The following is a 26042-nucleotide window of genomic DNA, read 5'->3' on the forward strand; positions in this document are numbered from 1 at the left end:
CTGGGCTAAAAAGTAAACAATTCCCCTGCTATCCCCGGAACCTGTAATGTCTGTAAAGTTGTTAGGACAATGCGAGAGCTGCTCAGTAAATATCTCCATTGATTCCCTGGTTGTTTAATAGCTAAGGGCTCCAGGTAACATGGCACGTACGAATATAGGCCCCAGGACCAATCAGTTTGAATGTGTGCCCCACTTGGAAGTGACCAATCGCCCCTGCCCAAACTGTTCCCTCCAATGAATGGACTAATCATGTCTCAGAGTTGTTGTTCAATTTCCCCGCGCCTCATGATGATTTGTTCTGATGTATGCAAAGCCCACCGCCCTCTCCAAAAAGTATACTTAAGCTCTGCTTGACCTCTGCTCTGGGCTCTGGGCTGCTCTCCCTTCTTGAGTGAGCACAGAGTCCCAACGCATTGGAAAGGATCCCTAATAAAAATCCCCCTTGCCATTGCATGAAGCTAGTCTCGTGTGGTCTTTCCTTCTCTGACGTTTCGCCGGACCCTTACAGTTGGAATATTTTTTTAGCATAAGTATAAAAACCCATAAGATATTGGGATTAATACCCTTTCCACTGTATGCTTTTATAAATCTCAATTCTGCTCCTCAGGCCTGTGGATGTTAGGCAGACTAATCTCTCCATGTCTAGTTTCTTTCTATACAAAAAAATGCTATAAACTGGGCACAGTGGTGCATACCTGTAATCCCAGCAGCTCAAGAGGCTGACGCAAGTTCAAAGCCAGCCTCAAAAATGGTGAGGCACTAAGCAACTCAGTGAGACCCTGTCTCTGAATAAAATACAAAATAGGGCTGGGGATGTGGCTCAGTGTTTAGGTGCCCCTGAGTTCAATCCCTGGTAATCCCCTACAAATGCTATAAAAAGCCAGGTATATGCCTGTAATCTCAGCAATTTTGGAGGCTGAGGTAGAAGGATAGCAAGTTTAAGACCAGCCTCACAACTTATCAGGCCCCAGTCTCAAAATAAAATTAAAAAGGTGTGGAGCTGTAGCCCTGGGTTCAATCCCAGTACAAAAAAAAAATGCTATAAAAATAAAGCTGCTTACATTAAGTTGTTTTGAGAATTATATGAGTTAAAGTACACAAAATGCTTAGAATGTTGTCAAGCATACATTAAATGCTCAAGGAATCTTAGCGATTATTACTATCACCATAAATACTTTATATAATCAAATTTATTTGGTGTGTACTTGATAGAAACCTGAGGAGATATACAATGAACAAGAAAATCTCTTCATTCTTGAGCAGTTCTGCCTGAAGAAAGATAAGTATCAATAAAAGAGTCACAATGGTGTGTGATTAATACTATAGTAGATTCATCCACCTCTGTACCATGGTGGTACTGGGGAAAGATTAATAAACTTTGCCTGAGTTTGTTGCAAAGTACTAGTAGCAGGACTCCTCTCTTAACTACATCAAACGTGTGCTGTGTTCATTCAGACCATGAGGAACTTCTTTTCCCATTAGTATCTCTGATTTAGCAGTTGGATTCCAAGTCAGAGAAATCGCATTCGCTAATTTGCTATGATCATTTAAAAAATTACAAAAAAAGACCTTCCCTATCAATCTACAAATGTATCTCAGAAAACTCTACTAGGGAAGTAGAGTTACAGGAAAAGCAAACAGGTATGTGATCTAGTAGTTAACAGCATGTTGAAGTACAAAGGGACAGGTGGTTTTATTTGCACAGACACTTGCAGGGCATATATGTCTTGTAAAATCCATGGAAGTGCCCTTTCCCTTGTTCTCTGTTGCTTTTGATCCACATTTTTCTGGGCAAGAGAAGTCATCTAATGATCTCAGAGTTCTATGAAACTAAGAGTAAAGTCAGCTGAAAGTTAAAGGGGTTAGTATGTGTGTTATCCCAGAAAACAAAACAGAAATTTCAAATAACAACAGAAGATAGAGCATTTTGTTGTTGACCATACCAGGTACTGCGCAAAGCATTTCACATGTAATAACTCATTTATTATAAATACGTATATTTAGAATAACAAATAAATGATATATTATAAACATTGTAGGAACTGATGTTTCCCATTTTACAAATGAAGAGAAAGGGTTTCAGAGAAGGTAAATAGCTTCACAGTATTCTGGATCATCAGGCTAGAACATGGTGGTGATGGGTCTGGTGGCTTGTGTTGTGGGCATAGAGAGGTAAAATTGAACCTCTACCCTCTTATCATTTCTGGCTGGCCCTAAAAATTAAATTTAACATTTGAGAGATTAATAGAAGAAGGCATACCACATTTTGTTTGATGATTTTTTGAAGTACCTTGGAGCCATAAAATGAAAATTAAGACTCAAATTGAGAGCCAAATTCCTATACTACACCAAGAAAAGTGAGTATTTATGAAACTGTGGTAAGACAAAGGGAACTGGGCTAGGACAATGAACTGTAGAAAGAAATGTCTCACCTGGACACAATTTGTACATTTCCCTTGGCCTCTACTTCTCATTGCTCATGACAAAATGTCTCCCCCCCCCCACTCTCCAAGGAGTGCATCTTTGTTCTATCTCAGGCATTCAGGAAGAAAAATAATGAAGAGAGAACCCTTCATGTATTTGCTGCTTTTCAAGTGTGTTTAGCTAAAAATAATTATAGACAAAGTGATATGTGTTATAATGCCATGTTTGGACTCCTTGATTTTAGACCCAGATGGACATGATTTTGATACTGACCACTTAGAATTCCCCTCTTAAACTTCCTTCAATTATTATGTTTTAGATGTAGTATATATTATTTTCAAATATGTTCCTTCTTTAAATTGTTCTTCCTCAATAGGGAATAAATGGGTCCGTTACAGCATAAATCATAAAAATTAGGTATATTGGTGAACCTCACGCTATACAATCGAATGAGTTGATTACTGGTATAAATAGCACTTCCATAAATAATGTCCTATTTTGATAAAGCATATGTAATGAATATTAAGATTTGAAGATGGTTCTTGGAATGGAAAGAAGAGTATGATGATTTGAGAGTAAATACCAAGACAGGCTACTGTGGAAATATTCTACAGCCTGTAAGAAATCCATGGCTTTCTACCTCCACATATTTACATTGGTGCCCATGAAACAATACAACCAGCACTTTACCTCTTAAAACACAGTGATATATATATATATATATATATATATATATAGAGAGAGAGAGAGAGAGAGAGAGAGAGAAAGTTTGGAATGTCTTTTATTCTTCTTGATTTTTATGAGACTAAACATAGCATTTTACAGTATAATAAACAGCTTTCTGTTCAGTTATATGATTTGGGGATGGAGGCACAGAATTTAGATTTTTTTTTCATATTTCATCATAGGAAAGAATTACTGTACATATACACACATATATTTTGATTATGTACATATATATCTATTCTTATCCATACATATATGTATCACATATATATAAACATATATGTATTTACACATATAAAATACATGTATATACAAAATGTATATACCTCAAAATGTATATACAGATGATAAATACTGAAATAGCAAGAATAAGGAAGAAATGGTTCCAAAATGCTATCAGATATGAAGTGTTTCTCTGAGTTGATACTTTATATGCTAATAAAACCACAGTGGGGAAAAGCTTGTATGGCTTATCCTCCAAGTCTCTATTTATTCACAGCTGTTCAATAGTAGCACTAATGATTGTTATCATTGTACCTCATTTCCATTTGGAAAGTGAAAAACAATTTTCAAATTCTATTACAAAAGGCAAAGCAAAGTTTACCTGGCTGTATAGAGCTAGGTAGAGAGATTCAATGAAATATCTTTTAAAAGTCTTCCTAAATTTTCATAGGTATGATGAGAATAATACCATTGTAACCACTTTCTTCTTTTTCTAGCAAAATGTAGGCCATCCTGAATTCATCTTTTCTAAGTGTTAAAAAAATAAAAATTTTATAATCGAAACATCATGAGACTTAATCATCTTAATGTATTTTATGAAATTCAAAAATCATTTCACTGACTACCTGACATTTATATAATTTAGACGTAGAACACACTTTACTATTAGAGGTCTTGGCTTTTGTATGGCACAGAATTCAATGAGTGAAAGTGTTTGGGGGATATTGGGTTATTATGTCTGCCAGAACATTCACTAAGCATAGAACAAAATGTCAAGGTGACTTGTTTCAAGATGTTTAGTGCAAAGAACCCATTAGTTTTCTCCCTCTCAACTCAGGGCCACAGTTCCAAAGGGTCTGGGTAAGAGATCCAAGTACTATTTTTTGCACAGAGTCAGTCAGTATAAAGCTTCAAGAGAGAAACCGGATGGACATAGATTACCAGAACACAGTCAACTGGAGAAAACCAATGGCTTCAAAAACTAGTCTGTATTTCAGACATTAACATCTACATTCTGCAAAAGAGCTAACTACCCACTCATAATATATAGTTATTAACTAAAATACACATAAATTTCAATCAATTTATTTATGTATAATTTAATTGATTAAGAAAAGATAGGATTAATTTTTAAATAAACAATGACCACAGTATCTGGGTTTCTTACTAAAGGGGAAAGTTGGCAATTAATTAATTCAAATAGCCAGTCACAGTGTCACAAACCTGTAATCCCAGTAGCTCAGGGGGCTGAGACAGGAGAATTGCAAGTTCAAAGTCAGCCTCAGCAAAATCAAGGCACTAAGCAACTCAATGAGACTCTGTCTCTAAATAAAATACAAAATAGGGCTGAGGATGTGGCTTAGTGATTGAGTGCCACTAAATTCAATCCCTGCCCTCCCCCCAAAAATTGATTCTGATTTCATAAGCAGCAAAGTCAGAGAATTTTGAATAACATTTAGAAGAAATTACTGGGTTTGACTTAACCTTAATCAGCAAAACCAAATGATTATGACTTTCTCCCTTCACTTTAATAATGTGATTTATATATCCTTATCCTTTTCCTTGGCATAATTACCAAGGAAATGGGCTAAGCAATCTTAAATGAAGTCAGGTCTGTGAATATAAGTCTAAGTAATGGGCCCCCCAACAGCCCATATCCACTGTTCATCTAAAACTTCAAGCCATCACTGCTAGTCCATAAAGACTGGAACTCAAGATTATGGCTGTTTTGTTTTTAAGAGTAAAGCATTGGCTGTCCACTGCCTGGAGGGTGAACGTCCTTGAATCTGAAACAAGCAGAACTAGTGGATGTTCAAATGTTTGAGAAACCAATTTGTTTTAACTGAAGCATGTGTCACCACTCTTTTGATAAGGGATAAAGCACATTTTTAAAGTATTTTTCTGACAATTGTAATTCTAGATTTTTCTCTCTTCTTTAAACTACACAAGTGAGACATCATCTAAAATTTCCAGTTTCAATATCCCCATTTTTCGCAGTTTACTTGCAAAACAGTCTAAATGCAGATTTTTTTTTCTGCATCACTCTACTCCTCCCTTCCCTGATAATCTTTTAAATTACCTCTCCACATGTAATGCACCAATACTTTGTATCAATTAATCTTTGTGAAGTTTCCCAAAACATGCGGGTTCATTTTCACAGAAATAACTATTTCCTTCACACTTAATATGTAACTATTTATACAGTGTTAATTAAATCATGTAATTTCGTATATAATTACGTAAGTCCCTGGAAGAAACTAGTTTGAGAACAAAGTAAGACCAGTTGCTAAATGAAAAACTCACTGGAGGGATTGTAGAGTATATGTAGGTATTGCTTAATATGGGTAAGTCAGGGAGAAGGAAAAAATATGCAAATTCATGGAAGGCATCTCAGATCCATTGCATCAGAATCTTTTAAGCAGTTTAAAATTTCTCAGGTTATTCTTTTTTAATATTTATTTTTTAATTGTATTTGGACACAATATCTTTATTTTATTTATTTATTTTTATGTGGTGCTGAGGATCGAACGCAGGGCCTTGCAGGTTCTAGGCGAGTGCTGTACTGCTGAGCCACAATCCCAGCCCTCAGGTTATTCTTTTTTCTTTTTAAATCATTTTTTAAAATTTATTTATTTGTTTGTTTAATTAGTTACACATGAAAATACAATGACCTTGACATATATCCTATCTGACTTAAATGTATGTCAGGTTATTCTTATTCACATTAAATTTAATAGCCTCTGCTAATTTGAGGAGGAAAAACACTGTCCAATACAACATCAGTATAGAGAATTATTCTTTTAAAAAATCCTCTTGAAATTCACTTTTCTTTCCCAGCAACCAGTGCAGTGAATATTGTCTGGGTTGCTGTTTTTTAAATTATTTTTGAGTGCTTGATATCAGAGCCTCTTTCCCATATGAGGGGAGACCTAGAGTTTAGTGACAAGACATATTTTATACCTGATCTACAGTACAGGCATGTGACCTTAGCTCAGCTAATTGCATGAGAACCTCCAAGGACTTCAAATCTGAAAGAAGTGAAGCAAAGATGTAGAACTATTCCAAATTATTCATTGAAGATGGGATAAGGACTGGCTGGGGTTGAGCGAATGCTGACAGGCAGCAGTATTTCCATGGTGGAGTGTTCCCAATGCAATGATGGAGTCTCCGGTATCAATGCTTTAAACTGACTATTCCTGTAGAAGATTTTGTCAGTGCTTTTGGATATTCGGCTTCCTTTGATTACTGCCGGGTTTTTAACATCTTCCATCACATCTGTAACCATTAAATGATTTATGAAACTAAATGTATAGTATACATGTACATACATTTATTTATTCTTAAATAAGACATTATTTTTTTTTTTCTGGATGGTATAACCAGATGCGCTCCTACTTTGTGTCAGATACTGGACAGCCCTCTTTAGCCCTCTGACATTCTTGGCTAAAATGAATGAAGGAATCTCCTTTTAGAATTCCCAAAGTATAAAACTATTTCTACTATCTACTCACAATTCGTATTTTTTTAACTTTAACATAATCGATAGAAGTTTGCCTATCTAGTACTTTTTTTTAAAATATTTTTTTCAGTTACACATGGATACAATATCTTTATTTCGTTTATTTATTTTTATGTGGTGCTGAGAATTGAACTCAGAGTCTCACGTGTGCAAGGCAAGTGCTCTGCAACTGAGCCACAAACCCAGCCTTAGTACTTGTATTCTGAGAAAATTAATAGTACTATCAAATCAGATGATTTTAGCTTTTTAAAAAAAATACATAGTAAATTGTTTATGCTTCCATTTGTTTACAGATTAAAACCAAAGCACTTTTATTTCCTTATGCTAAGAGTTACAGATAGTAATGTATCAATAAATTTTGAGCAAATTGTGAAGGAACAATGCCAGAGAGTTCATTTAAAATATTATTTCTTATCACATTTTCAAATTGAATATTTGGTATGTCAGCATCTGTAACAATTTCTTAAAATATGAAATGCAATATTTCTAGTCTATGAGTAATTTAATATTAAAACATTTGTCCATTAAGTACTTTCAAACTTTGAGATCAATATTCATAGCTTCAATAGGTCAATCACTATACTTCATATTTACTTTTCCTTCCAGCTAAGATTAAGCAAACATTACAATATTCTGTTGATTTTGAAGTGTTTATCTTGAATAATATGTTTGCTATCCAAAAGAAACCATGCCATTTTTATCCCAAAGCAGTCATATTTAAATGTCAAGTAAATGAATTTTCCAAATTATTTAGTTCAAAATAAAATCACATCTACAGCTATTAAATAAATATGCACATGTTCTAATAATCACCTAGCCAATCAATAAATATTGTATATATGGATACATTTGATTGAAAGTAACATAAAACTGGTTGAAATTGGCTTGAAGAGTAACATAACTTTACCTACTGTTTTAATCAGCTTTTTCACCCCTGTGACCAAAAGACCTGACAAGAACAATTTTAAAGAAGGAAAAGTTTATTTGGGGCTCATAGATTCAGAGATCTCAGTCCATAGATGAAGAACCACATTGTTCAGGGCACAAGATAAGGCAAAACATCAAGGTGGAAGGATATGACAGAGGAAGGCAGCTCAGGAAACAAAGAAAGAAAGAGTTTTCTCACCAGAGACAAAATATGCACCCAGTGAGCCACCTCCTCCAGCCACACCTTACCCTGCCTACAGTTACTACCCAGTTAACCTCTATCAGTGAATTAGCTTAAAGCCCAATCATTCACCTCCGAATGTTCCAGCATTGTCTCACACATGAGCTGTTGGGGGATACCTCATATCTAAACCATAATACTCCTCAAATTGAAAATCGAAAGGAAGGGAAGATTTTAGGTTAGTTTCATTACATATTTCAATCATATCAGTAAGATTTAATTTATTTTTATTTCTCAGCTTTACAGTTGTCTTTTGTTTCTCTGAGCACATAACACAGTGACTTACTCATCTAGGATGTTAAATACCCTACAGGGTACTGTATCAGCTTCATTTCCCCCCCATTGGGGGGGAAAAATCGTGGCATTTACAGTTTCTGATTCCGTTAACCATGCTATTGAAAAGGAGAAAAAGGATTAGCTTTTATTACTTTTCTCAGAAATTGAAGGAATTACCACTCTTATAATCCTGTAGAAAGTTTCCCTTCTAATTTAATTTCCCAAACTTGGTCATATGCCTGTTTCTGAAATAACTCATTTGGTTTAAGAATTACCTTATACTTATTTAATTAGGACCATATTTCTCGAATCCATATTATGGCAATTGGAATCAGATCACCCAAGTTAAATTGATACTATCAAGAACTGTCTCTGTAGTTTTCTAAACCAAAAGGCAAAGAATCTCTACTATGAGAAATAGTTACAGACTTTTTACTGCATTATGGCAAAGGCTGTAAGATAGAACACTTATATTGAAGCAAAATTTTCTAATAGTTTAACATGCATAGAATAAGGGGAAATTATAAAACATAAAATTAAATAATATTCCACATAATATTTTAAACATATTATATGGATAATAATATGAAAATAATTTTATATTTATAATAATAACTATATAAAATTATAATCATATGGAAAATAATGTTTATAATTATTTATATAATATGCTTAAATAATATTTTAACTTTCTGATTATGTGCTTTGTTTCCAACACAGACAATAAAGTTGTCTTTTGTTTCCCTGAGCACATAACGAATGGCTTCCTCATCTAGGATGTTAAAAAAGGCTGTTAAGTAGAATAAGAAAAAAAATCAATATTGACTCTGTTACTCACTTTATTTAAATAGATATAGCTAAATTATGAACTTTTTCCTTTAGAGTGAACTTTCCAAAACAAATCCATCATATCCTTCTCATTGGAATCAAATATAAATGAAAGAAAAACCTGAATTGCCCTTTTTTTTTTGACCTGGGCATTACTGTTTACCAGAGTTAATGAAGGTAGCTAAAAGAATAATGGAGAAAGGGCAAATGCAAATATTTGGGGTGTAAGTGTAAAGGAAATGCATCTTTATTATTTGTCAAAAGACCTTTAGGGTATTCAAGTGAAATTGTCTTTGAAGCATAAAGGTCTTTTCTATGGAATGAAAGTTGAAATACTAAGAGATAATGGGTTCCAAATAAGTTAAAAGAAAGTTATCTAAATATTAAGCTCCAGGTCATACATCCCTTAGTGGTGGGAAAGTAAGTAATAGCAGTGATAAAAAATAAAAATAAGAGACCAATTAAAATAAGAAACCAATTATGTGAGCATGAAATAAGTAGTAAACAGTACTACCATCTTCTTAAAATTCTGGAAGGTTCTAAGAATTGTGATAATCTTCATATAATTTCTGGTTTCCCCTTTGGAATTATCAGAAGGTTTCTAAGTGTAAAAATATAATTTTTCTTGTTGGCCAGCCATCAAGTACTCTGTCGCGTGGAAGGAGAGTCTTTCTGAAATATCCTAAAAGATAACCTCTTATTCAGGAAACTTCTCTTGAAAAACAATGTAGTTATGTGGACTGAGATGTCTTGATGATAACTAAATAGAACAGTTGTTGTTTTATCTTTGATATTCTGCTATATTTTGTATTTAATAAGAGTGGAAACAAATAGGATAATTTTTGTCCATTTCTTGGGCTACACCACAGCAAAATGATCTATACTTTATATATATATATATATATATAGTTTTCTTAACTCAGACTTCCTAAGACAAAATACCATAAAATGGATGACTTCAACAATACATATGTCCTTCTGACAGTAGAGAGTCTGGGAAATCTATGATCAAGGCACCATCATGGTTGGGTTCTGGAGAGGACTCCACTTCCTGGGTTGCAGACCATTGCCTTCTTGCAGTATTCTCACATAGTGGAGACAAGAAGCTGTGTTCTTGCTTTTTCTTCTCATAATGGCAATAGTCTTTTGCTGGAGGTTTCATCCTCATGACCTCATCTAAACCTATTTACTTTCCAAAGCCCTCATTTCCTGGTACTATCACATTGTGGGGATAAGACTTCAATATATAAATTTGAAGGAACACAAATATTCAGTTCATAATATTGGTTGACTTTGTGTGTGTTTAATGAAAAAAAAAATCCCACCTGGCACTCTGTAAACAACTTTAAAACTTAATGAATCAACACAAATAAACTTTGTAATGTGTACCTCATGAGGACTGTTTGACATGATTTTCTCATTGTTCTCTGAATTTAGTTGGTCATTTGAAGACTTGTATAATCCTACTACACCTTGTACTCTGTCAATGTGTTAAAAGATAATAGAGAACTCATTCTTATATCAACATAAACCTTTCTCTTCCGGAAGAGAAGCACTACCAAATTATATCACCTATCTTTTGAAAATCATTCCAAAATTTAGTGGCTTAAAATGATAATTATTTGTTTTGTCCATATTTCTTTAGCTTGACCATTTAGGCTGAAGTCAGTTGTGTGGTTCTTGGTCTGGGATGGAGAGGTTCTGTCCTAGCTGTGTTTGTGTCTGTAATCAGTGGGCACTGGTTGTCTTAACAAGTTGAGCACCAACTCATCTGATTTTTAACTGGAAAAGGAAGGCCTCGCTGTTCAGGTCTTCGGTATTCTGTGTGGTACCTGTTCTTCCAGCAGGCTAACCCAGTATGAATTTCACAATAGCTTGGGGAAGAGACAGAACGGCAGCATGTAGGATCTATTGAGGCTTTCGCATAGTAAGTATGCCATACTCTTATTTCTCAAAGCAAATATTAAGGCCAAACCAGTTTCAAGCATTCAAATAAATTCTTTACCTTGATGGAATGAGTTGCAAAGTCAAGTTTTAATGGAGTCTGATAACAGAAAGGGGACTCATTGTAGCCATTTTTAAAATTTATTTATTTATTTGTTTGTTTGTTTATTTATTGGTGCTGGAGATTGAACCCAGATCTCATGCATGCTAAACACACACTCTACCACTGAGCTAGATCCCCAGTCCATTTTTTCAAACCATCTACCATGCATGTCTTTCTGTCTCAGATGTCTGGAGCATAAGTTTAAGACTTGACAATATCAACCATGGTCTTAATTTTCCTTCTGCTTTGACTAGGAGAGACAAAATTCAAATTTAACTGAAAGGATATTTGTTTGCACTTTAAATAGGGTAGACATGTGTTTAGTGAATTTTCATCCAAGTCAAATAATTTTTTTTCTAATATTGATATAAATATAACAGTCCACTGTTAACTATGGAGTACAGTTAGTACAATCCCTAAAAGAATTAGAAACAATTATGAGAACTAGAGCTAGCCCTTTCTCTTTGCATTCAGCATGTATACACAATCAGCTTTGCAAGACATGACTTATTATTTAGTGTGATTTCATTAAGAGTTTCTCAACATGAGGTATAATGAATGTTAATTCAGGTTTACAATGGGTGGCATCCTGTGCCATTGATGAATATACAAAGGAATATTTGAAAGAGAGTTATCATTTCCATCATTAATTGCTAATTCACACACAGGGTAATGACTCATGAAGATTTTAAATGCCTTTATTTCAAAATTCATTTTTTCCAGTTTTCTTTTGCATTAGTTGAATGGGAAAGATTTGTCAGTTGAGTAAAGACACTTCATCTCCCTCACCAATGCTGCCGGGAGTTATTAATTAGGTTTCTGAGTTTGGCACTGCTCTTTCCTGGTCACCGTGATGTGTCATTGAAACAGACCCATTAAAATGAGTGATGTGTGTTGTAATTTCATTAGTGTCATCAATAATGTATTACACTTTCCTTTTAGTAGTCTCTTTGTGTTGTGTGTGGGTCAGGATGACTGTATGAATTACATTTATAAGATCCAAATTGTTACAGATGAGGGGAGATAGGCATGAGGGTGGAATTAATGTTATTTTAAACACGATAGCTACTAAAATGATTTCAATTAAATAATATTTTAATTAGGTCTGATGTCTCTACATGCCATGCTGAGATGCATGTTGTGTGTATGCAAATAGGATTCTGATTTATTGATTTAGAGCCATGCTAATACAGTCCATTCTTTATGTAGAGAAACTTTCTGAAATGTACTGAGGAAGATGTATCTAAGAGCATGAATGGTTCACTAAGGGGTATACATTTTTGTGGTTGTAAAGTACAGATTATTGACATAGAAACTCTTCAAATGTATTTTTTTTCACTTCCACTCAGTTTTCCTTCCAGACCTGTGACTTTTGACAGACTATGGATCCATTCCGGGTCTGAGCTAATTGGAATAATATTGATCCATAATTAGGAAGAAGAAACATTTAAGCAGCCTGATACAGATATGCTGTTGAAATCTCTGCATTTTGTTGGACTAAAGTTCAATTTTGGTGGCATCACGTGGTAATACAAAGATGTTTAGAAGATTTAGAGGTTACCATCAGAAGCATTGATTTAACTAAAATATTTAAAAGAAATGAAGCATTTGCACATTAAAAATGGTACAATCATAGTTTTGGTACTCAGAGATTATCCTGGAATATGTAAGTTTAATGGTTGAGTATATAAGAAAGATCTCAGAACTAAGAAATATGTAAGAATATATGTGATGGAATTTAAGCATTGCCTGGGTTTTGTTTTAGGCTTAATTCAAATATTAAAAATAAAATAACATAATGCTACCATTCAGAAAGGAATGAAAATGCAGAATTTTATTTTATGTAAGCAGGAAGCTGTATGGTTTTTAGTACACACACACCCACACCCACAAATAAATTGGAAAAGATGAGCTACTTCTGCGAATCAGTAGGAGAAATGATCCATCTAATGAAAATTTAAAGATTTTTTTTATTTTTGTTATCCATAATTTGTTTTTCAGGTAATGCAGTCTTTCAAGGTGGAAAATGAGCTTTTGTTATTATAATAATGATAAACTAACTTAAGTTACATCAGCATCTACTCAAATGAAGATTTTTCTCATAAATTGAGATGAAAACATTTTAGTGTCTTGTACTCAACTAGAATCTCAGTATCTGTAGTTTTTTTCTGATTTGTATCCAATTTTGGTAGAAATGGATATGAGTGTTTATCTGTATAATAGCTTGCTATAACTTTACTACTCGATTCACGTAGCATATGGAAAATGTGGTTAGCTCCTTGTAGAATTTCACAAAGCAAAAAAGATTCATTTTTATTCACATGGAATGTTTACAGTCATTATAAAAGCATGTTACTATGTAGCTTCCTAGTTAGGAAGAGCAAATGTGGGTATTTAAAAAGTAATTATAATCATTGTATTTTTTGTTCTTTATACCTGGACACTCATTGTAGGATGTATTTTTATTCTTCCATATTATCTCTCTTCTAGATATTTTGCAGTAGTTAGGAATAAAATTTTACATAAATATATTAGAGACTATTCATGATTGAATGAATTGTCATCAAGGGATCAATCCTGTAACCTTTATGAGCATGTTTTATTAATATCATCTTATCATTTGACTGAATATTAATATCTAACATTTAATAGGCATAGACTGTATATATATGAATGTACTTTATATCGGTTTTTAAATAGTGGAGAAAATCACTGTAATAGCCTAAGAATCATTAAATAGGTTCTTCATAATGTACTAACTGCAGTGGTACAGTTCATTTAATGAGGAGTTTTGATAATAATGATTATAATATTTTTGTTTGTGAGCAAGCTGAGCAATATGTCCTCAAGGAATAGAAGTATTTGATACAGCTTTTGAAAATATCTATTTACTTTTAATATATTTGCCACAAATTTGCTGAGGCTGGTTTTGATCCTTCTACTTCAGCCTCCTGAGCTGCTGGGATTACAGGAATATGCTATTGTGTACCTAAATTCCTCTTTCTCAATCATTTGACTAAGTATCAGGAAACCATCATATTACACACTAAGCCAATGTCATTCTAGATGTCAAACATGTAAGAAAGAAGAGGGAATAGTATAATAAATTTCATTTCCCACTTTTGACAATTATTACCTAATGGTTCATATTATTTTATATATACTGTTTATAACTCCACTCTATTTTTTCCCTCCAAGTATTTTTAAAGTAAATCTCAGAAATCATAACATTTATTTGCAAATATTACTTTACATACTATTGTAAGATAACAGCAATTTAGAAGACATGCTAATGATACCATGATATCTAAAATATTAATAATTGCTTTATATCAATCAATAATCAGCATTCAATTTTGTACTTCCCATATTAATGTATTTGTTTGCATAAAATCTAACAAAATCTTTATTTTGTGACTGGTTGACATGTTTCTTTTAGTCTAGAACACTAGTTCTTAATTGGGGTTACTTTTGCCCTATTAGGAATATTTTGGCAATATTTGCACACATTTTCATTTCTTGATACAAAAAGAAGGATGCTATTAATAGCTAGCCCATGTAGTCCAGGGATACTGCTTATCATCCCACAGTGCATTGGAGAGTCACCACAGTAAAGATCCATCTGGCCCAAAGTGTTAGTAGGACATGGTTGAGAAACTCTGGTCTACAGGTTCCTCCTTTCTCTACTTTTTAAATGAAATTTATTAGTTGAACAAACTGAGTTATTAGTTGTCTAGATATTGTTGCAGTCTGTGGTTTTCTAGAACATACTGTGCTATGATTTAGCATAATTCTGTCCCTTGAAATTATTAGCAATTAAATTTGGAAGCTTCATCAGATACACATCAATTTTTTTTCTTTTTTAGCAAAATTGTTTATGCTATTTCATAATGTACCATACTTCCATCAGGAGGCCCATGTCTGATTATCTCCTCTAATGTCATCAAAATGGGAAACTACTAATGGTCAATGTCTCTATCTCTTAATTCATTAGGTATCAAGAAATAGCAATATTACCTTTATAATGTCTTCATATATTGCAAACAACACTGCTTCTGGCAGTATTCATTACAGTGTTTGATATGAAAGTGGCATTGTGCATAAAACATTTACATATTCCTTTTTTCCTTTCAGAAACATCCTGTACCACACTGATGAGAAGACAAGTCAGTTTTCCATACTCATGGAGGCTTGGGAACACTGCAAGTCACTTACATCAAATGAGACTCTCCAAGAAGCCCTGTCAGATGTGTTGAACAGCATTAATTCAGCTCAGGTTTACTTCAAAGCAGGACTTGATGTATTTGAGAGTGTCTTGGTTGGAAAGAACTGAGAAAACTCTCAGCATTTTAAAAAGTTTGTTTACAATTCTACAAGCTAAAGCTCTAATCAGACCAGATTTTCTGACATTGAAGAGTCTCCCTCCTATGATTCTTTGACATGTTTAAAGCTATTATTACATTGTATTTTTTTAATGTACATATAAAAGAGCACTTTGCACATTTACTATTTTTCTTATATCTACATTTCTGAATATGTAAAGGCAAGTTATTTGAAAAAAATAGTTAAGATTTATCTGTTAAAAAAATCTGCTGTATTTTTATACATAAACTATTTTGGGGGAAAGTTCCAAGAAGTTCTGGATATCTTCACTTCTCTAGATAAAATGTGTAGGAGCACAAGTTATTCTCTCTGATAGAGCTATTAATGATCGAGTTTTTATAATAGAAATGTAGAGTTGATATGGTTTCAGATTAACTTTACTATTAAGTGTTCAATATGAAGAATTCTAGTATTTTGACTGAGTGATTGGTTGCCCAAAACCACTTTGAATGTTTCTACTTTATGAAATGAAGTTCCCTTTTTTAACACAACTAGATGTAGTAATACACTGGTTATGAAATTGTATTTTTTAAGTATTAATGAAAAAAAGAGCCATAAACATTCCAGGGGAAAATCTCAAGGTAACTGCACAGAGCAATTTAAATGCAAATTTTTTTCTGAACAACTTATAAGGTGACTAGCTTTGAAACCCCTAATTTGCCTCAGTTGGTTTTGTAAGAATTTTGGGAGTGATATATTTGTCTTATGAGGGAAAAAAAAACATTTCTTATTTCTTTTTTTGTGGTTTCTGTTGGAATCAATGAAACAGAGGTTACTTCTAAAATGAAAACATCTCACATGGCTTTCCCTTCCCATCTTTTCTAAAACTCCTTGCTGTAAGGCAGTTTTCACAGAACACTATATAATTTCCTCAGCAAAATAGCAAAGTTTCTCTTTGAAAACCAAAAATATCACCAAAGTGCTTTTTATGCTCCTGACAAAAAAGAAGTTACTATGAAAGAAATATTTGTTTTTGTCAACAAAAACTTCTGTAAATCTATGAAGAAAATTTGATGTTTTTTTTTTCCTTCTTTATCCATAGTTGTGGCTTAGGTAAAAAAAAAAAAAGTGTAGAAAATATGCATACTTCATTCATGCACACAATGCCATGTTTCCATAAGAGTGTCTCTCCCTCACTTCTGTTCTGCTCTCAAGTAAGAAATTCAGCTGTTCAAACTGATCTTGTCATTGACTAGCTCTAGTATCCATTATCCCCACAAACTCTAAAATAATTTTCTGTTAATGGACAGGTTAAACTTTAGCTTACCTTTAAAAACTATTTGTAAAATGTTCTTCTGATATTGGATAACTCCTTACAAATGTCTGTTAATACATTTTCCCTCCCAAACTCAACATTCACACACACTTCCCCATTACACATTGCCAGAATAGCATTGTAGACCATCCCTAGACATCTGAATCTTCACTTCTTATGGATAAGCATAAACCTAACCTTAGTTTAAGATAAAGCTGAAGGGGAAGAATTAATCAATATTGATTAATTGATTTATATGGTCTGCTGCTTCTACCCTAAGTAATATTTTATATGTTCAAAGCAGAGAATTAAGGCAATTAACTAGACAATTCAAACAAAAATTCTTTTGCATCTGAATTGCCTGTGTGCACATATTTTTACATGAAAAATATAAGTACTTTACAATTCTTTTTAACCCATTTACTTATTTGAAAATATTTTCCATGTTGAAGAATGTGTTTAGGAAAGGGTTAAGAGTATTAGGTTCCTGCATGCATTGATGTCAGCTCCCTGAATGCTCTGCAAAAATCAATAGCACACAAGCAGTCAGACTACCCACACAGACATGTATGGGCCTATGCAGAACGCCTGATATCAGGATCTTAAATATTCAGTCAAAGTCCAATGTGTTCACTCAGTTTCTCATGTGGAGTTGAATTATATAACAGATAATGACAAACTATTATCAATTTGGTAGTCTTCCACTTTAGGAAAAAATCATAAAATAAATTCACTCCCATAACTCACAATAGTATTGAAAGCAGAAAATTGTTTTTCCTCTTTATTTTTTTAAAGACTGTTTACATAGGTAAATCACCGGGCATACATAAAAAAATCTCATTATTTTACGTTCCTTACTTCTATATCATGAGGTATTTGTTATATGAAAATACTGCAGTTAAGTATATGAATTAACATGTCTTTATTAGTTTATTTAAGAGATTGTGTGAAAAGCTTAATTACATTTACAATAGATGTTCAGCAATTCTATAGATTCTGCTCTACACCTTTCACTATGACAAACCGCTTAACTAACAGCATTACAACTATGATATGATTACCTCAAGGCCCTCTCCAGATTTGTATCATTTTAATTTCTCTCCACAATAAATCCAAGTAAATAAAAATCCTGAACACACACAGCAAGTGTTATGTGAATTCATAGAAACATTTAAATTGTTTCCAAGACATCTGGGTGTCTGGTACTTCTCAAAATACTTCATACGTAGAATTGTGCCAGGAGATAATGAATCATAAGTGATTATTTTCCTAAGAAAACATGGCAAATGTGTATCTCTGGAATTTGTGTTCAGGTAGGGTACCCACTGCCCTTTATGGTAAGCCTGGGTCCTAGAGATGTGAGGAAGCCTGAGGCACTTTGATCTAAGCCCTAGGATCTTGCCTTCAACCAGAGAAGGTACTGTCATGATACAGTGACTAAGAAATTTAGAAATAGTCACATATTTAGTGACAGGAAAAAACCCAGCTGGAATGTCAGATTCTCTGCTTTCTTGTGCATCATGCTCTCTCCCGTAGGAGACAAGGTTACATGACCTCATCCAGTATATTCTATGTACCCAGCCATTCTGTCAAATGTTGTCTGGGTTAGGCACACCACTTTTTAATTCCACACTGGCTTACTCTCTGACTATACCTGACAAACCAAAATTTCCCAGGGAATCCAGGCAAAGTACAGAGACTGGTAACATGGAAGCAAGTGGAGAACCTCTCTGCAGGAAGCGAGAGACAACAGGAGGGAAGACATTGAGCACAATGTTTCTACAAATGAACACTTCAGCCAGGCGTGGTGGTGCATACCTATAGTCCTAGTGACTTGGGAGGCTGAGGCCGGAGGATTATAAATTCATGCTAGCCTCAGGAACTTATTGAGGCTCTAAGCAACTTAGTGAGTCCTGTCTCAAAATAAATAAGAAGAGCTGAGGATGTGGCTCTGTGATTAAGCACCCTTGGGTTCAGTCTCTACTACCAAAATAAAAAAAAAATTATGAAAGCACTTTTCAGCTCAGTATACAATCAGCAATCTAAAGTAATATTTCTCAAAATGTGAAAATTGGGATAAAAAGCCTTAAAATATCTTTTGATTTCTGGATGATCCTTAAGCACACTAAAGGTTAAGATTTTCTCATCTGTATTAATTCTGGGTCTTGAGAAAACATTAGTTGGCAACATAGCTAAGTTAATCAGAAGGACCATAAAGTTTTATTAAATGACATTATCCCAAAGGAAAAAAAAAAAAAGGACCTATTTTATCTCTAAGAAAACCATTCTGATGCAGTCAGCATTTGTGCCTGTTGCATGTCAGACATGGTTGATTTTTTTTTTTTTTTTCCTAATTGAATCACTAACAACCAACTTTTAAAATGAGGAAACTAGGTTAAGTGACTTGTCCAAAATTCCAAGATTAATAAAAGATAGTGAGGTGTTTCCCTTTTCTCTGCTGAACCTTCTACTGTCCACTCCTGTGTTCTTCACACTGAGCACTACAGAAAATATCAGAGGAAACTTTTGATTCGAGAAAGTGATATAATTGAAAGTTTTAAAACCACTGACTAGATCGTCTTATCTACTTCTTCTGTAATACGGTGAAAGAGTTTGAAGAAAGGAGTCCTTATGGTGGTAGCCTACCTCAATAATGATGTGCACGTGTGAGTAAATTTTGGGATATCTCTAGGCATCAGAAGTATACCATTGTAGACTATCAGGGCAACTAGACCCATAAATAGGAAAAGGAAACCAGAAACAATAGTCACAATTTCCCCTTCCAAATGCCTATGTGATTTTGTTGAGATTTAAAAAAAAAAAAAAAAGGCGTATACTGTGATTTAGAACCACAGTTTTATATCAGTCTTAAAACCTCAGAACAACTAATCGACTTTTTAAATTAAATAAATATATAGCAGACAGTAGTTTCCCCACTGGAAAGATGAGTGTCACAAAAATAAATTGTTTGTTGCCATCTTACTAATGATGAATCAGCATCTTTGCCTCAAATAAAATACTATAATTATTTGCAGGATAAGTTGATAGGCCTAGTCAAAATGTTCTCCTGAGACACTTTGTGGTATGTGTAATTAATTACTTCAAAAATTAAACTTTCTCTAAGGATAGCACATTGTCATCTCATTGGTTTAATAGGCTGTTTAAGTGTGCCTTAGTCACACATTTGCTTAATAGAAAGGAATTATTTTAAACTCTAATCCATGTGTTGAGTGGAAGGGAAATGGGCCCAAATATTCCAATAAACATATCAGCAATGTAACACTTTGATAACAGGATCATGAATGCAGCCCGAGGCTGGGGGGGGGGGGGGGAAACAATGTGTTATTTTAGAAAAGAAATAATTTGCCCAGTCATACTTGTGAATTTGTATTCTTACATGAGTTTAAATTGCTAACTTTAAAAAAGCCTCATTAAATTTTGCTATTCTAAAAGATCCTAAAAAGCTTCAGTGTTCTAAATATCCCCATTAAATGTGAATATATTTCAGATAAGTGGATTTGTTTTGTACATCTCAGAATTATAAGTGGCGTGAAGATGAGTAGCAAAAGAAATTTGTAAAATGTAGCCCTTTCTAATCCTCTCTCTCTGTCCACTCAATTTTCTGTTTTCTTTTTCCAGGTACACTCTAGCAATGGGGATAGACATTTTTTTTTCTCACTGAGAACTAATTTTAAGATCTATCCATCCCAAGATAAATACATGTTAATCAGTCAGAGTTTTAGTTCTATAATACCTTTCCTTTATCTTTCAAAGATGTAAAGTGCCTTCACCTAAAAATCTTGAGACCTGGTTTATTGAAAGATGACATATTTCTTAAAGGCATTTATAATCTCATACTCAGATTGAGTCAGAATTCACAAAGTAAAATATTAAATTAAGGCAGTTTCAAGTAGCGTTGAAGAAAAAGAAGCTGCTTCCAATTTTTAAGCTTCTGATTATATTATTTTATGTTTGCGTTACACCATTATGTAGCTTGCTGTAACCAAAATGGTAATTTTGATGTCTTCAGCCAAAAATCCAATCAACTAGGCCAAAGAAATGCATGGCTACTCTGTTTCTTGTGCAGGATTCAGTCAAGAATTAATTCAGAAACAGTTGATTCAGTGTCTATTTCTAGTCAGATCTTTAATGAGTATAGACAGAGCCGAGCAGTATTCCACCTGATTCCTTTGATGTCTGCAGCCAATAAGCGCTGAGGTTGTTTTTCTCAGAGGGAAACAGATTTTATTTTCCAGGGGCTAATTAACATGCACCACCTCAGTCCCCAAAGGACCACACAGGTGCCTGTACTATGCCATATGTCATGTGCTATATTCATGCAAGCTCAAGAGATTAATATACAGTCATTATTATGAATGATTATGTTGCATTGAAGTTAATGTGGGTCTTTTGTTCTAATTAAAGTACAAACTTGGCATCCGAAGAGAACTTAGCTAGAGAAGTAGACTTAGAGTCCCTGTCTTAATGAACTACATATATTTTTTAATCAAAATGTGTAATTATTTAATGATCTTGCCTGCTCAGTAATTATAACTCTCCAACTACTTCAAAGAACCCTTATTCAATGTGTTACCATGCAGACGGTTAATACTTGTTGTATGTCTATCTTTGGAATCTCTCTGCCATTTTTGATCATGTTTTCAATGTGTATGGTAGTATTTTATTATGAATAATAATAATTTTTATTTCATTTTATATCAAGCTACTGCAAATGGACTACCTTACTCTAAAAGATAGAATAAAATGTTACTATACTATGAAGATGATTTTGGCATATCTGTTTAATAAAAAACAAATATCCAAACAAAAATATTTTACTCCACCATTGCAAATTGTCTGCAAGAAACAAAAAGGCACAGATGGTTAAGTGTAACTCACATGAGTATATTCCAAAGACATCATAAATAATTCTATTTAGCAGCTGAAATAGGACTCCATTAGGTGATTTAGTGTTTGCATAGCAAACAGAAAGGTTTAGTGGCAAATATATCCCACACACTCTAACTTGCTACTTGGAGAATAAGAATTTGAATAGTACTCAGAAAAGAATAGAATTGTACTCAGAAAAGACAAAGGCTTTGTAGGACACTTTGAAGGGCTAACTTGTTTTTTTTTTTAGAAATCCAGAAAATCAGCATTACATTTTGATATTGGTTTTAAATATGTGCTGGGATTTTAACATACTCCATGTATTGAATATTTTAATGATATCTGTAATGTAACGACATTAAAATATACAAGCCTTTGTAAAGCAGAAATTTCTCAGTGGTATAACATTAAAAATAAAATGCTACAATAAAAATTAAGGATGAGCAGGAGACTATAAATTAACATGGGGTAAAATTTGAAGGGTAATTTCTTCAAGTAAATTTGCTGTGATTAAAAATAAATACTTCTCAAGAGGTGGGCCAATTACTGAATTGCACTGAACTGCCTTAGTGTTGAAGGTTTTTTTTTTTTCAATATAATTTGATTATCATCTGTGATTCAGAAATCTTTTCTTTGTACAGAGATTTTCATTGTCATTGTCTTTGTTGTAATTAATTTTTACTGGCATTAATTTAGAGGCATGTGTCTGTAATTTTCTAATTACAATATATGGTTGAATGTCTAATTTCTATAATGTGTGGATGCCTTCAGAAATGTAGGGCTTTCTGTATTTAGTCCAAGTGTGATCTCAATTTATTGTATGACCATTTTGTATTACTTAACATGACTCAATATGCAGCTTTTGGTGTGATTTGGAGTGGCAGAAAAAAAAAAGAATTGGGATGTCATATTCATATTCATTAAGAATATGAGTTGATATTTTATGTTAGTTGCTTAATATTTGCACATAATTAAAAATATAGTACTATGAAATGAAGGCATCTTTAGAAACATGTTCTGATTCATTAATGCAATGAATATGTACAGTGAAATAGCAATGTTTAAAACACCCACTTAACATATATTAAATACAGGTGAAAATCATTGGTTGCCACAATGTGCTTTTTATCACATGATATACAGAATGTTTCATTAATGAGTTATTTTTACATACATGCATCACACTAAAACAGGTGTCCCCTTGTTTAGAAAATGCTGTAAGATAGTCATCTTTTTTTCTTCTTTACTTTGGTTCTTTCCTTGAACTTTTAGTTCTCATATTGGGCCATTTAGATTTCTAGTTTGTGAAAAATTATAATATCAAGGAATATCAACTGTACCAATTCCAGCATTAAGAATTTTATTTCCTCAAATATACTTTAAAAAAATGCTTCAGAGCTGGGCACAGTAGTACACTCTGTTATCCCAGTGACTTGGGAGGCTGAGGCAGGAGGATGGCAAGTTTGAGGCCAGCCTTATCAACTTAGAAGACCCTGTCTCAAAATAAAAATTAAAAGGACTGGGATGTGGCTCAATGGTAGAGCACCCCTGAGTTCAATCCCTAGTACAAAAAAATTCTGTTAATTATTTATCACACATAGAGGAATCTCTGTTTGCATGGAACAGCAAGTTTCTTGCATTTATTCATTCAAAACATACTAATATTCTATTTTAGGCCAGGTACTATATTAGGTGCTAGAGACACAAAGTTGATTTTCACAGTTTGACCACCCAGAATTTCACAATCAAACAGGATATAACAATTGAATTTGAGAGCAATACAAGATTTAGAAATACAGAGAGTGTAGTTTATCCCAAACCTATTGACAGAGTATATACAGCTGAAATTCTCCAAGCATTCAGGCCACATGCCTGACCCAGTGGGCCTGATTTAAGTCTGTTATTTTGTGGACTGGGAATTGAACCCAGGGATACTTTACTACATCCCCATCCCTTTTTATTTTTTATTTTGAGAAAGGGTCTAACCAAATTTCTGAGGCTGGCCTTAAACTTTCGATCCTCTTGCCTCAGCCTCTCCTCTCTGATATTATAGCTGTGCACCATCATGCCTGGCCTTAAGATATTTTTAAAGAAGATTTTTTTTCTCCATCAGCTCCTCTCTATATAATATCATTTGTTAGGGGCTTATGTTATTGCTTAGTATCACCTGGATGATATCTTTTAATCCTCAGAATATCTTATAAGATAGTTATCATTCTTTCCCATTTGATGAATGAGAAAACTGAGGATTAGGGAAAGTAATAGTATGTAATAGTTTTACTGTGACATACGTACACACATATAGATATTAACAATTTAGAGAAATCTATAGGAAAAAATTATTCTGCTCAGGAAGTAGAATCAAAGCATCAACACAATATACTCAATTATATAGCCAGGCATCAGCTAATGATAGAGATATGTTGTGAATATTGTTGAGCAATTTTGTCATTGTGCAAACATCATAGAGAATACTTACACATAGTAATGGGGCCACTGCGATACATGGCAAGATTTGTCATTGACTACAGCAACAACATTCAGCACACATATAGATATGTATATATGTATTCAAAATATTAAAATATAAATAAAAAACTAAACACCTAATTTAGTTCATGAAAGTAGGACAACAAAACAAAGCCTAATATACAGAGTGGGGAGGTAGTTTGATAATCTTGCCAGCTTTAGTGTTGGGCCAATGTGTATTTGTTATATAATTCTTACTAGTCTTTTGCATTAAAAGTAAAATCTTGGAGCTGGGGATAAAGCTCAGTTAGTAGAGTGCTTGCCTTGCATGCACAAGGCCCTGTGTTCCATCCCTAGCATCATAAAAAAGAAATTAAAATAAAATCTTCAAAATAATAAAATCCTGATACAGTGTTCTGATCTTGAAGTCCAGTAACCACTAACCTGATCTAAATGATAAGATGTATATGTTCAGTCCCTTTCTTGTCCCCTGCTTCAACTAGACTAAAGTTACAAGGACAGTTTCTGGGGGTCATTCTCTAGCAACCTGTTAGGGTCTGTAAACAAGTCTGGATGGCGCCTGGCATTTTGCCAGGGGGAGTGGTTTATGAGGTGGCACCAGCAAGCCATTAAGTGTGGAGATTCCTTATTGGTTGACTGCTGTATCTAGTTTATGTTAATTAAGATAAGCTGTGTGGAATGTATATATACCCCTCCTGTCCTACAATAAATGGCTCCCACTCCTGCTGTATCAATCTACACAAATTGCTCGTCACCCCCCGGTTATTTTGCTGCAGTCGGACTACGGCAACAACCTAAATGCTTCCAGATATAATTTCAGTATACTTATATTCCTTACCCAATTTGTTCCTCTTTAATTTTTCCCTATCAGTAAAACACGAAAGAGTGAGAATCATCTCTCATCATTTTATTTACCTCATTCCCTAAGTCCAATCCATCAATGAGTTGGTTAGTTCTGCTGAAAAACAGAGCTCAAATCCATATATTTCTCTGTCGCAACTGTTACCATCCTCTCCGTGCCAGCATCTTCTCTCCCCTGTATTAAGTAGCCACTGTAAGTATTTTAAACAGAGGGGAATTTAAAACAAGCAAATGATTGCAACATTATTGAAAGGATTGGAGTAAAAAAATTAGAAGCATTATTTCTCAGATAATAACTGCAGGAAACTGCTATTGACCTTAAGGCTGGAGAAGGAAGGAGAAAAATTGTGATAACCCTGTAGCCAACAATCCACAGACACATTCAGAAACTGTCACTACTGCTGGTGGAACCCCTGTGCACAGCTGTGAAGGATTGCCACATGGCTGAACAGAAGCCCAGGAGTCGCCACTCCCTCAGGCTCCCCTACAAGAAGCAGAGAAAATCAAGATGTCTTCCACATTTTTGTGACTTTTACTCTCTTACAAATGTCTGTCATAGGCAGATCTAACTAGAATCCAGCTGGCATGAGAGACTGCTCAATGAGTTTTCATGCTCCTGGCCCTGGTATTATGGGGGCAGCATGTGGTTGGGTAGATGAAGGGTTGAGTTTATTTTTTATGTCCCCATTGGGTCTCTTTTTTTCTGTGAATGAATGAGTGAATAAACATACCTAACTCATACAGCTGCATATATCAAGGTCCCTTGAAACTATTTCTCTGAAGGTATGCAAGTTTTTCAGCCACATAATTTATAACAAATTAACTTGAAATGGTTTGTGGTGTATTTCCTCATCTACTTCGTAACAAACTGAATGACTGCCTCTGGTGCAGAGCCGAGGGAATAGAAGGGAGGCAAACACACAGCTATAATGAAGCCCTGAGTCTTAGAACA

At 33.9% G+C, this 26042-nt stretch overlaps 1 protein-coding gene across 1 annotated transcript in view; it reads left to right on the plus strand.

The window, feature by feature from the left end:
• The window catches only part of NAALADL2 (N-acetylated alpha-linked acidic dipeptidase like 2), a 961526-nt gene extending 938741 nt beyond the window's left edge, over positions 1-22785 (plus strand). The window contains exon 14 of the mRNA XM_081302331.1: positions 15346-22785. Within this exon, the coding sequence (XP_081158457.1) occupies positions 15346-15544 (199 nt within the window). The 3' untranslated portion in view covers positions 15545-22785. The remainder of the gene's footprint in view (positions 1-15345) is intronic.
• The last annotated feature ends 3257 nt before the right edge of the window (positions 22786-26042 follow it).

The sequence above is a fragment of the Spermophilus citellus genome (assembly GCF_964194105.1).
Source record: "Spermophilus citellus genome assembly, chromosome: 7".
Taxonomy (NCBI): Eukaryota; Metazoa; Chordata; class Mammalia; order Rodentia; family Sciuridae; genus Spermophilus; species Spermophilus citellus.